The 13,602-nt window shown below is 43.9% G+C and overlaps 1 protein-coding gene across 2 annotated transcripts in view; it reads left to right on the forward strand.

The window, feature by feature from the left end:
- Positions 1-11,286, forward strand: part of LOC147437887 (uncharacterized) — a 56,999-nt gene extending 45,713 nt beyond the window's left edge. The window contains exons 2-6 of one of the 2 annotated variants that reach the window (XM_086487311.1): positions 6,636-6,728; positions 6,820-7,047; positions 7,557-7,659; positions 10,355-10,584; positions 10,687-11,286. In XM_086487311.1, the coding sequence (XP_086343437.1) occupies positions 6,636-6,728; positions 6,820-7,047; positions 7,557-7,659; positions 10,355-10,584; positions 10,687-10,915 (883 nt within the window). In that variant the 3' untranslated portion in view covers positions 10,916-11,286. The remainder of the gene's footprint in view (positions 1-6,635; positions 6,729-6,819; positions 7,048-7,556; positions 7,660-10,354; positions 10,585-10,686) is intronic. The other variant, XM_086487312.1, reaches the window with a different exon arrangement.
- Positions 11,287-13,602: the final 2,316 nt, after the last annotated feature.

Genomic DNA, 13,602 nt, shown 5'->3' on the forward strand with positions numbered 1-13,602 from the left:
GAAATTCAGCCAAGTGTGTGCGGGGCAGCTTGTAGGGATCCACAGCGTTTATTCCCTCTGTTGAACAATAAAGAAATGCCGAAAGGGGCGCCTAAGTTAGGGGCCAATCTGGTGTCGGTCTACTCATACAGGTGCAATCTAGCAGCCTGTATCCCTCTCCCCTTTGTTGTGTCTTGAAAGTACAGGTAAAGTGGATGACAAATTAAATGGGTGAAAGCTAAATCAAGGTTTAAAGTAAAGTCTACCGCCCTTTTTGGATTGAACAGGCCGGTTTCACTGACTCTCTGCTGAATAGTGACACTGTGTCGGCGAGGATGGCGATGGCGACGACTCGACGACGATGCGTTGAAAACGCAGATGTTGAAATTTGAAAACAGCAGGCTGAAACTGTAAACGTTGGCTGACTCGACGGTACGGCGTGGATCTGCGAAGCTAGGGGCTAGATCTGCAAAGGCTAAGTGCTGAAAACTGAAAACGCTAATGGTCTTGGCTGATTTGGCGCCAGAAACTGCAAAACGCTAGGCTTGATCTGGAAACTGATAATGCCAAGCTGGATCTGCTGTTGATGGAAACGCTAGGCTGATCTGCTGTTGATGGAAATGCTAGGGAGAATCTACTACTGATGCCAAGGGAGGGAATCCCAAAAACGTTGGCTGCTTTTGTTGGCTGAAAACGCTAGGGTTTTTTGCCTGTCTTGCTGAGAACATGCACTGCAAGTCGCCTAAGCTTCTTCAGAGTGACCACTACAGAGTGACCACTGGGTTTCTTTTATATTTCCTTAGCAATTTGTCCTACTTAGTTTTCCAACAAAAGTCACTTAGTAATAAATAAGTGAAAATATTGTACTTTGGGAAAAAGGGTTCTATGCTCTGGAAAATGCTCATGATGGGTACTAAACGTCATGCTAACAATAACGCCTTGTGCAACCAGAGGATATGCAACTAATTTAAGTGCCTGGACATGCACGGCCTGCACACAGGCTCACAAAGGTGCCAGAACACTTTCTAGGCTAACCGGAACCCTAGACCTGAGATAACTTGTCCACGGTTAGATGTGCTTGTGACATTGGAAAGTGCACAGATAAGAATTTCAGGTTATGCGCAGAAAATTACAACAAGCCTATGTGTGTGCGTTTTGCGTGTTTCTCTCGTGTTCATTGCAAGAATGATTAAGTATGAAGGGAGCCAATTAGCGGAAGATAGACTCTCTTTTATGAGAGCTTCCGAGAAGGTTTGTGGAAGATAGACTCTCGTTTAAGAGAGCTTCTGAAATCTCATAGAAGAGGGAGAAATTTCTCTTAGGGGTTGGAGAGTAGTTTTCTCTCTTTCAGTCAGCAGCAAAAATAGAACAAGAAAGAATTGAGGGCGGGCGTTTGCCCAGTTCTAGTGCTTGTAAAGATTCTCCCTTAGTAATAAAGATATTCTCTTTATGGGGGGGACCAGCCCATCTTCTCATCCTCTGGTCCCCCCCATAATGGTCTTCACGGAGCATTTGGTTGCCATTTGCAATCTTGACTCTGGCAAGGAGGTCATAGGGGGCACGGTCTCTACAAGCTCCAGGCTCTCTCCTCCGTTATTGCTTTTTCTACAAGTGATCGCTAGCAGTACCTATATGACCACTTGGATATTCATGTTCTCCGTGGTGCTTTTCATGAACCAATGCTAGGAGTAAGCAAGGACAATGCACTTTCTCTTGATATTCCGGCGTAGCAATATTAGCCATCACACGAAGACTCCACTGGTCTTTCAAGGGTGTCTTGATGCACTAAGATCACATACCCATTCTATCTCATCCAAAGTGGAACTATTGATACACTAGATTCATATGCTTCACAAAATGCTACACACTTGACACAAATGCACGTATACAATCACCAAACATGAAGACATCTAGATAAAAAACGATCCCTATACCGCAACGTACGTTGTTCACAGGGTTCTATTACAATCAGACGCTCTTTAGGCCGCAACTTGCGTCATTCAGAGGTTTCCTTATACAACTAATAAAGAACGTGACATTCTCTCCTAGGGGACTTCAATGCTTGGACGGGCAATGCTTAGACGGTCTTCTATGACACTTCAAAGGAGATGCTTAGAGAGCTGGATGTAGGAGATTTGGGGCTTGACAGACATTCACAGGACAGAGAGTAGACAAAGTATGGGAGACATCTCACGGAGATGGCAACTACACATGGTCTGGCCATACTTAATGGCCTACAACGTTTTCCTAGAGCGGCCAGTTTCACATGCTTTCCACACAGGCATGGGTCCAGCACAGTGGACTATGTCATGGCACAACCAAGCTTCATCTCCTGCATTCAAAATTTCATAGTAGGATCGAGACCAATGGGTGTAGTAGTGGATCATGCTCTCTCGACACTTTCCATTTCCTTTCAGTACAGTACAGCCCAAGTGTTAGGAGGGAGGACACATACTTGCTATACATTTATAATAGAGACCGACTTTGTTTATACAGAGGAGATCTACTGTTGTCTATGTACAGTAGCCATGCCATGACTCTTTGTGGAGGAGATCACCACTTTACCGACTGAGACATTGCATGATGCAACAGCAGAGGCATACCCACACACTCATTCTGATCAGAGATGCTGTTCTAGGAGCATGCCTCAGAACAATTGGTATGACGGGGAGTGTAGAGAAACGAGAGCATAGCTTCAATCTTCTCCTAGGGGTCATCAATCATAGACAGTCTCAGATAGCCTTCCGGCGCCTTTTGCGCCGGAAGAGCGAGCGTTCCTAGCTCGGATGGAGCAAGACTTATACCGGTTGTTCTTGAGCAGAGACTTAGGAGAGGCATGGCGTTTCTTTCATGAGGACTCCCCTCCCATAGTGATTACTTCTCCCGATGTGTGGGGTCAATATGCCACATCCTCATATACGGTCCCTGGACATACACCCTTCCAGATCCTCTTGAGCCATACCCATCTACGAGTACCTTCTTTACCACTAAGATGGTAAAGACGATCATTGATAGGATAAAGAACAGGAGGGCATGTGATCATGATGGTCTAGTAGCAGAGTACTTTATACATGCTAGACATATGCTGGCAGAGGTTCTTGAGACTTGCAGTTCTATTCAACCGTGTCGTGTGTGAGGCTCTACCTGAGACTTGGAGGCTGTCTACTATTGTGCCTATCTTCAAGGCAAGTGAAACCATGGAGCCTAGAAACTACCTTACTATAATGATTGGACACACATTGGCACGGTTGTATGCATCTATCCTTGAGCAACAATTGGGCATACGTGCAGCGGGACAGGCTGGTTCAGGAGAGGCTTCTCCACTCTTGACCATATACTGACACTCAGAGCCATCATTGAGGAGGGTAGGGCGACATGCTACTAGTACATCTTTGGAACCAAGATTTGTTTATTGATCCCTAAAAAGGTGGCCCTTACCAAACCCTTAGTGATAGCAAGAATCTTCTTAGCTGCACAAAGATTTTTTCTCTAGATTCTCCTCTCCCTGGCACCTACTCTCTCTAGAGGTGTTGATTGTCTCTCTTTAAATCTGAAAGATGGATCCTCACCATTTCTTCCATCTTTGTTTCACACACTGTTACATCCAGTTTACCGGGTACCTATTGTATCAGCTGCTACACCCACGTAGTTTTAGATTGTAGTAGTAGTAGTAGTATTTTGTTCCACTTCTAGTTCTTTTCTAGTTCTTTTGTACCCAGACATGGTATTAGATTCACTATTTTGTAACTGATTGGTCTCATAGGTCATTTTGGCCTTTTGAAGACGTTAATATAACATTTCATTTCATTTCATTTCTAGAACAATTTCACTCTTTAAGAAAGTGCAGTTTTCTCCCTGTAACAACTGATGACTGTTTTTTCTTCCCCAGCAAAGTCTTCTCTCTAACAATGCTATTTTTCTCTTCCAGATTTTTGGCAGAATTTTCTTTTTAAAACAAAGCTGATTTTCTCTCTCTAGAATAAAAAAACTGTCTTTGTTTTCTCTCTCTAGATCAGTACCTACTTTCAAATATGGTAAGGAGATTGTGGAGTATACAGATGCATACACTTACCTGGGGGTAGTCTTTGCTAGGCCGAGATTTTCTTTGAGAAGAGCAGCAGAGACTAGACTAAATAGAGCTGGTGCGGCTTTGGGAGGAATGGAGAGGATGTGTTCGCAGGTTCAGTTCTAGGAACCTAGGACAAAGTTATGGCTCTTTGATACTTTGGTTGCCTCTACTATGTTATATGGGGTGCAGGTTTGTGGACCTTCTATAGGCCAGGATGGTTGGAGGCATATGGAGAAGCCCCTGGTATCTATGATCTCTCGGCTGATTAGAGCCAAGGCTTCCGTACCGCAGGATATCATTCGAGCGGAATTAGCTGCCCCCCCTATGGAGATTGAGGCGCTTACCGGATCAGTCTCCTTTGTACACAGTCTGTGGGATACTACCAGAGACAGATATGCCAGGGTGGCTATAGAGTCCTCCAGACAATTAGCTCTTAATGGGGATACATCATGCTGGTATGCACAGATGGCATCATGGTTTCAGACACATGGTTTCACCATGGACAGGTTGCCTCCTTTTCAATACTCTCTACAGGCACCCTTGAGGTCTCTGACACGGGTAGAGATTAATAGACTTATTCGTCAGGATCTGATCCAGCTGAACACAAGGAGGACATGGATAGAGCCGTTACAGGAGTTGGGCACAAAGATGGCTGTCTATAGAGAGCATCTTCTCCACCTCATGGGGGATGGGTTTGTGATTCGACCTAGCTATATGGACACGCATCTTTCTCATGGTTTGCGTTGTGCCATTGGCGAGATATGCACGTCCTCACATCAGCTCGAGATTGAGACTGGCAGATTCAGAGGGACACTAGCAGATAGGAGGATATGCCGCTTATGCCATCTAGAGCCAGAGACAGAAGTACATTACATATGTCATTGCACAATGTACTATGAGATACGAGGCCGTTTTCATTGTCTATTCAGAGAAGGTTTTGGGCCTCTATCTAGGGTCATGAGTTATGAGGATCAAAGATGTCTTGGGCTATATCTACTTGAGTTACACAGGCATAGAGAAACTGTACTGAGGAGAGCTGAAGAGAGACAACCCCAGAAATAGATCACAGATTTCTTTACACTAGATATTGTACACCCAGAAGAACAGACAGAGGAGCAAACAACAGTGGAGAGGTCTACCCGCACTACTGGCATTCTCATAGACCGAGCATTGGAGCTAGGGAGATCTAGACGACCCCGACGGAGAAGAGGAGCTACACAGTTTCGAAGGAGGCTACAGCAAAGGATTCGATCCATACTCTTTCGTCGTCCAAAGTGCAGATGAAGATGGATCTCTACTCCCCTCCCATATTGTCTTCACATTGTACTGCTTAGTTTAGGATCCCGCAGTATTTATATTTTGTTATCCTAGTTTAATTTATTTTGTTAATCTGACTTTGTATCAGATACACCGCTTTGTAACTTTCTGGTGTCATAGGTCACTTTGGCCTTTTGAAGACGTTAATATAACATTTCATTTCATTTCTCCCTTACTTTTTGTCCCTGAAAAGCACTTGCTTTTGCTTTTTCTTGAAAATCGCTTTCTTTTTGCCTCTATTGCCCTAGATGCATCACCTTTTTTATTGGGATGCTTTAGAGCATGTAAAAAATATTTTTGAAATGTAAATACATGATGTCCAATGTGGCGGAGTTGGCATCTCGCCTAGAAAGCTCATCATGTGCGATCACCGACTATATGTGGAACTTTGCATGCAGACCCGTTAAAAATGCGTCTAGAGGCCACTGAAAGTGTACCTATGAACATGCCTTTGGAGCGGCAGGGACTTTACGGGTGCGATGATGACATGGCATTGCAGCAGCCAATCACAGCTGCATTTTTGGGATCCCCCATGTTGTCCATTGTCTGTACAAGTTGTCTCGACTCTTTACTGGATAAGCTGTGTTTAGGAATTGCGCTTTGAGTTGTTAAAATGCAGCAGCAGCATTAGGAGGAAACATCTCTGTATGATAGAGAGCTTTGTGTCCATTTTGAGCTTCTAGACCCAGAGGAAAAGAGATATAAGTTAACCTATCTTTTCCTTTGTTACCAAAGCAGACAGGATGAATATACTTTTTTTCCGAATGATAGACAGACACATCCTGGATTCCCATTGCATACTCTGTGAGATGCTGATGGTACTTTACAGAATTACCTCGATGATGCATTTCTCCTCCAACGCCGAAGCTTTCTTCAATCTTTTTCTGCCCTTTGAGAGTTCTATCATACACATTTAGGAGTGTAGGTTCTTCTTTGTGTCTTTGTGAGTGGTATCTAGAATTGCATTTAGTTTCAAGCCAGCACAGTAAATGTTATCAGTTTTCAAATGTTTTCAAGAAGTGTCAAAAAAAGTGATCGAAGATGTGCTATCATGTACTTTTAGCAATCAACATGTTAGCAGTCAAGGCTATTTTTCTCTGGCTCTTAAGCCAGTACAGCAGATGCTATTAGTTTTTAAACATTTTTGAAAAGTGTAAAAATCATAGTGACCTAAAGTGTGCTATCATTTACTCATTCAAGAGTTTTAGAAGCATTTAAGATTGTTGTGGAAATTGACTACTTCCCCTTCTATCATACGTGATTCAAACAGGACCTTTGTGATGCCTTCTCGTATGTGCATCAATCAACAACACAATGACAAGGGAATACTGCGGGCTTCAACCAACTCGGGAAATTTTGAGGGGTATGAGTAAGAAAGAGCGGGAGGGTTATTGTGGTCATGTCATGTTGAAAACAGGGCACGAGTCTGATAATGCAGTGTTTGATTACTTTAGATGGGGAGTACAAAGCTGTGCAATGGACTCATTGTACGACTTGGCTTTAATTTCACAAACAGTGAAAGTAATTTTGGACTCTTCTGCTGAATGGCATCAAGCTTTATCCAAGGCTCGCCTGCTAAAGACTGCCGTAGACATCAAGGACATTAGCCGATCAGAGCTGAAACATGATTCCTTATATAAAGAGGCTGTGGTCATCAACCGAACAGCGAGTCCTCTTGCTTGGTGAGTGCATTGAGCTACTTCAACTTTTAGAGAAGTAAGAAATTGTTAGTAGGATCTTTCACCAATATGCTTTGACTCTCACTGCATTGTTATTTTGGTAGGATTCATGCTTTTAAAAAAAAGAGATTTCTTCTTTGAAATGATGTCTGTTGTGTCTTTTCGTTCTCCTTTGTGTTTCTCGATACTAGTCCCTGTGGTCCTTTCACCTCTTCCTGTTGTCGTGAAGTTGGTCGATTCTTGCTTAATGTCGCATTGTTGTTACTTCTTTGTGGAATTTACCCTCTGAAATGACTTGCTGTGACTGATCTTTTTTCATTGTGATTCCTGTGGTCCTTAATTACTTTTTGCTATCATTAGGTTGATTGATTTTTGCTTAGTGTTGGCATGTTGGCAGAAGGGAAGGAGTCATTTGCATGGAGCTCCAATCACTTTATTTCACATCGTTGAAAAATGTCTGTAGATCCACTGCTGTGAAGTTTATTGATGATCTTGTAGTCTCAAATTCCCAGGTTTGTGGAATGTTCGGACAGAAAGAACCACAGAAATGTTCTCCTGCCTTACTCCTTTCTCCCCAAGATGGCAGCTAAACCTCTTAGACTGGTTGCTGAAACGGTAATCATACTAACTGTTATTCAATGATTTCGTGCACATGTAGCCGATTTTTATTAAGATGCCACGTCATAATCCTGCCTCTGTTAAGTGGACACACATTCATGATGATACACCTTTGTTTAATTTCATCTGGTTAGTATTATGTTGCCAAACCTCGCTACGTTAGCAATACCCATAGTAGTGATGACTCTTTTGGGTGTATAGTATCAGATACATGTTGGTACAGAGGTGGCTGGCTAGTGTGCATAGTTAGGAATTTTAAAGATACTTTATGTTGGTACTGTAGCAGCTTACCTTCTCTTTTTTGCTTGCTAAACGAGAACTTTTGCCTAGTCAATTTTTGACAATTTTTAGCTTTGTCTGGAACAACCCTCCTTTTAGAGAAGTGTATGCTGGCTTAGTGTCCGCACACAACCCACCACAAGCTCTGGTCGAATGTGCTTGCCACTTCAGCGGCAAGCACATTGATGGACTCTCCACTGAGGGGTGTGTCATGCCAGTCCACGAAATACCTCCCCCCTCGGGAATAAACAATCACAGGAATGAACCTCTTGCAAGTGTCGCTCCATCCATTGCTAAATGAGAGACTCCATGACGCTCCCATAATGCCTTCATTGCCTCCGTTGCTTGCTCTACACTAAACCTATCTTCTTGAGCAAGTTCGTGTTATCTACCCTATATTATATATGCATATTGCAGCACTGACAGTACTTTTTGACACTACAGCGTGTGACACATCGGCACTTTTTACCACACCAGCACTCATTCCCTCACAGTGTCGTGACTCGTTTGCAGTCTCTTTGCGCCCTTGCAGATCAAGACCTTTCACCTCTCACTTCACTTGGTTGCTGCACTCACTCATATCCATCTGCGGTAAGGGCTACGCACCAACGCTTCTGTCAAATTACTGTCCAATATGGTCTAGAAGGAAGAGGCTCCGTCGATTGTGATTATGCTCCACCCACTTCCGGTTGCCCACCATCCACAACCATCATCAATCCATTTGGGTCAAGGCATGTTGCTCGTCACTTTCGAAGCTGTGCTGTTTTGAGAGGTCTCGACAAGGTCACATCATCACAGCTTGAGCTTTTCAAGCTGTAGCGCTTACCTTCACCAATCCTCCCTCCACCTGTTGAGTCCTCTCTCTACCATACTTGCTTTTATACAGGCAGCTCTGCTCGATCATTCTTCACCACCTTCTCACAACACCCTCAAACTCTGCTGTTTTGAGAGGTCTCGACAAGGTCACATCATCACAGCTTGAGCTTTTCAAGCTGTAGCGCTTACCTTCACCATCCTCCCTCCACCTGTTGAGTCCTCTCTCTACCATACTTGCTTTAATACAGGCAGCTCTGCTCTATCATTCTTCACCACATTCTCACAACACCCTCAAACTCGGCTGACAAGGTTTCTCTTAGCTGTGCATTTCTTTTGAAAAATTTGGCCAATCTCTACAGATGCGTTATCTTCTTTTTTTTTTTGCTCAACACCTCACCTTTCAAGTTTCAACATAGTCGCACTATCTTATACTCTCTTCAACTTTGTCTTATCGTGTACCATCTCCACCCCTGCAAATGGAGTAGAGTCACCTCGTTCACATCGTTCAGCACAGGAGACGTTAATTCTCACTACGTACATGTCATATGCCATGGCTTGCCTCCTATTACAATTTACCAGAGGTCACGTTTCTGTTTCCTTCTGCTTTTCATTTTTATTCTACACCTCAGCCTTCTCCCTGCCACCAAGATACCGTCCTCAACTTGTGCGTGACCCTGGCTTGTCTAAAGGACCTTGGATGTTGCCACCAGCACCTTTGCGGTGCCTCTGATCTCATCCTATCACTAATGCATACCCTATTGAAATCCTTGCATGATCACCCACCCATCATCTTTGCCTCCTTCATACCCTTGGTAGCTGCTTTTTCAGTGCATCAATCCGCTCTATCTCCTTCATCATTGACTTTGCCAACCACCACCACATCCCTCTACTCCTCTGTCACCATCAGAACCCATCCTCCTCTACTTCTATCGCCACCTACCTTTATCTGTCAATCAGCCTCTCATATCTGTTCCTACTCCCCATAGTGCTCCCTCTTTTCTTACCACCACTGTCCCTGCCAGGCCTTCTAGTATTACCACTGCCATGAGTTTTGCATCTCCACTTCTACAGCTCACATTGGCGACTCCCCCAAAATCATCCATGACTGATAATATCATGGGCAAAATTGGAATATAACTGATTGTCAGGCCACAATATGATCACCCCTGCAAATTGGACCAAAATTGCTTTCGATTGAGGACCAATATGGAAAGAACTCATCATGTCTGTAGTACCTGGCTGGGATTATATGGCAAACATGACCCAATGGAGAGAAAATACCTCACACAAGCCAGGCACAACCACAAACCAGACCTCCCTCTTTAAGATTTGCCCCAAGGAGATAACAGGGCACTAGCCAGCTCTATCCAAAAATGTGATAAAATTCTATTAAATGCTGTCCAGTTTTGAATATTGTGTTTAATTTGGTTGTTTAGCTTTGTTCCAAGTTCGTGTATTGTGAGATCTCATTATAGTCTATAACTTATATTCCTGATTAAGAATCTTCTCTTTTGTCTTACGTTTGTGTTGTTCTATGAGTTCTATTATGTAGGCATGCCTGATAATAACGTTTGTTTCTTTTTTGGACCTACAACAGATTATTGAACAACTGGGTGACTATGATGCGATTCATGTTAGACGAGGAGACAAATTAAAGATAAGGAAGGATCGATTTGGTGTGAATAGAACGCTCTTCCCACATCTTGACAGGGATACGCAGGCAGGTGCCATACTGAGGCGTATAGGAAATTGGATACCAGAAGGACGCACTCTGTTCGTTGCATCAAACGAAAGAAAACCAGGCTTCTTTGATGCCCTTGGGACAAAGTACCTCTTCTGACTCACTTTGGACATTTAATAATGTCGTGATTGTATTCGTCATCTGATTAGCCATCTGAGGATCTTCTATTCCTCATTGGATTCTTGCAGGTACAAGGTGGTGTTCATTTCTCACTTTAAAAGCATTGTAGACCCAGTAGTGCAAAACAATTATCAGCTATTTATCATCGAACGTCTTATCTTATTTGGGGCAAAGACGTACGTGAAGACCTTCAAAGAGGATCCATCTGATTTGAGCTTGACCAATGATATAAAGAAAAAACTGCGCGCCTGGGAGATACCTGTGTATACTTTTGACAACTCTTCTGGCCCGTTGTAAGCATGGTTCACATGCTGCAATCGCATAGATGAACATGTCGAGCAAGCACCTATACAATGAGGAAAAGATCCACAATGATACTGCATGAAGAAGCTATTGGGGCTGATTGTAGAGGTGATTAGAAATAGCATTTCCAGGGCATGGTGCAGCATCGAGCAGAAATTGCTTACAACAGGAATATTCACGCACTCGCTGTTTTTTGGCTGCAGAAGAGTTTTGTTGCCTTGATTATGCAAGTGCCTTATGTGAAGGTGTAAAATTGACTCAGGTGGCAGAAATGTCCAATATGGTGTAACATATTTCACCAGCTCATTGTAGAGATTCATATTTTGAGGGTTATAAGCAAGCTTATTAAAAGCGTGTTTCAGCCATCTCATTTCAAGCTTCAAAAAAAAGTGTGTTCTGTCATACAGGTCAATTTGTTGAATCATCTTCTTTGGATGAAGAAGAGACTTGTAGTATCTCATTCAAAAAATGAACCGTATTTGCAGGCAATGAGGCTTCCATGCAACACGTGTGATGCCAGATAGGGTATGCTTGGAAGGCCAACTCTAGCCATGGTTGTGTGAACTATTCCCTAAACCATCTGTGTCTGCCACCCATGGATAGTGTGATTCAGGAACTTTTCTTTGTGAATGCCTGAAGGGGCACCACATAGGTCACTGCCCTTAAGAGTACCCTCGCACTCCATTTGTGCGAGACAGTCTGAGCATTATGACCCTGGCCCTTCCAGCCATGGCTTCCTAATGCACATATCTTTAATGATGTCCCAAGCTTTTCCTGTAGTATATAAATTTCCAATAAAATCTTTGTTTCAATACACTAAGCTTCCATTCGTGAAATGCCCAAAGCATTTGATTTTGCTACTATCTACCATCTTGACCAAAAGGGACTTGTATGCGAGCTTTAATCTTAACTGAAGCTCACAGGGTCTTGCCTATGAGCTCCAGTCCCATATCTACATTGTCATTATGCACACCTAGACTTAAGAAATCTTACATGGCCCCATGCGTCAACCAAAGGTAAACCATCAAGCATCTTCACTTCCTCTCTTCTAACACTACCTACTTTATGCCAATGTCTTTTCTCATTGAGCAGGTGGCGGATCTTCTAGTGCATGCAGACATGAGATTGTGAGGCAATGGGCCGTAATAGAAACGAGACAGCTACTCGCGAGCGAGCGAGCGACTTGTTGTTGTAGAAACGAGGCAGTCCCCTTGTGTAACATCGAGCCTGAGACACAGTTGCACTACACATGCCATTGCCCCGTCTACTACGAGATACGAAGCCGCTTCCATTGCTTGTTCAAAGAGGGCTTTGGACCATTCTCTAGAGAAATGCGGTACGAGGACCAGAGATGCTTGGGTTTGTTTTTGCTCGAGGTGTGCAGACACAGAGAGAGCCTGATGAGAGGAGAGGCTAGCCAGTCTCAGAGACAGATCACAGACTTCTTTAGAGCTGCCCCACTGGACATCCAGAGGAGTTACTACCATAGCAGAGCTCGTCGCTTTACACCAGAGGCGTACTGATGAACCGAGCGACTGAGCTGGGGAGATCCAGATGCCCACGACTACGAAGGACTACATAGCATCGACGGAGGTTGCATCAGAGGATTCGGGTCACTTTGGCTCGACATGCACGACGCCCGATCAGACTACTGACCATGGAGGAGATTGATGAGATCCGCTAGCGATCGATTATGGATTTCTTGTGATCTAGCTATCCCAGCTAGCTGTTTAGCTGCGTAGTCCACAACTAGCAATTTAGGATTCCATAGTATTTTATTTTGTCATTCTGTCATTTTGTTAGTCGGACTTTGTATCAGATCCACCACATGGTAACTTTCTGGTCTCATAGGTCACTTTGGCCTTTTGAAGACGTTGATATAACATTTCATTTCATTTTCATTCTCATGCGTGCACTGTTGTTGGAGAAACGAGGCAACCCCTCTCTCTCATGTGTGCGCTCCCCCCCCCTCTCTCTCTCTCTCTTGTGACCTAGCTATCCCAGCTAGCTACTTAGTTCACACCTAGCAGTTTTGGATTCCATAGTATTTTATTTTTATTTTGTCATGTTGTTACTTTGACTTTGTATGAGATCCACCACATTGTAACTTTCTGGTATCATAGGTCACTCTGGCCTTTTGAACACCTTAAATATAACATTTCATTTCTCCCCCCTTATCGCTTGAAGCTTCCTCAGGGGCTGTTGGAGGACGGCATGGGGATGGATATGCCTGGGTGCAGAGGAGATGCCGTCTGGAGGGATGCAAGGGCAGTGCACGGCCATTGTTGGCGGGATGAAGCGCAGAGAAATGGGGAGGGATGCAAAGGGAAGAGAAGAGCGATGCCAGGGGAAGAGGGCCCATTTAACTAACAAATTTAATAAAAGTGAAGCAGGTAGGAGGGGGTACCAGGCTCCAGCTGGGGAATAAGGGGTCATATATATAAAACTCACATGTAGCCTATAGAAGAGGCTTTTATATAGAAGGGGCGCACGCATGAGAGAGAGGGGTTGCCTCGTTTCTACAACAACAGCGATCGCTCGCGAGAGGGAGAAGGGGGGGGGTAGCTGTCTCGTTTCTATAACGGCCATTGCCTCACAATCTCATGTCTGCATGAGCTAGAAGATCCGCCACCTGTTCGATGAGACGTTATCACCGCCACCACCGCTGTGATACAAAAGAG

Source organism: Adiantum capillus-veneris, chromosome 17 (genome assembly GCF_014529385.1).
Source record: "Adiantum capillus-veneris isolate H3 chromosome 17, ASM1452938v2, whole genome shotgun sequence".
NCBI classification, from domain to species: domain Eukaryota; kingdom Viridiplantae; phylum Streptophyta; class Polypodiopsida; order Polypodiales; family Pteridaceae; genus Adiantum; species Adiantum capillus-veneris.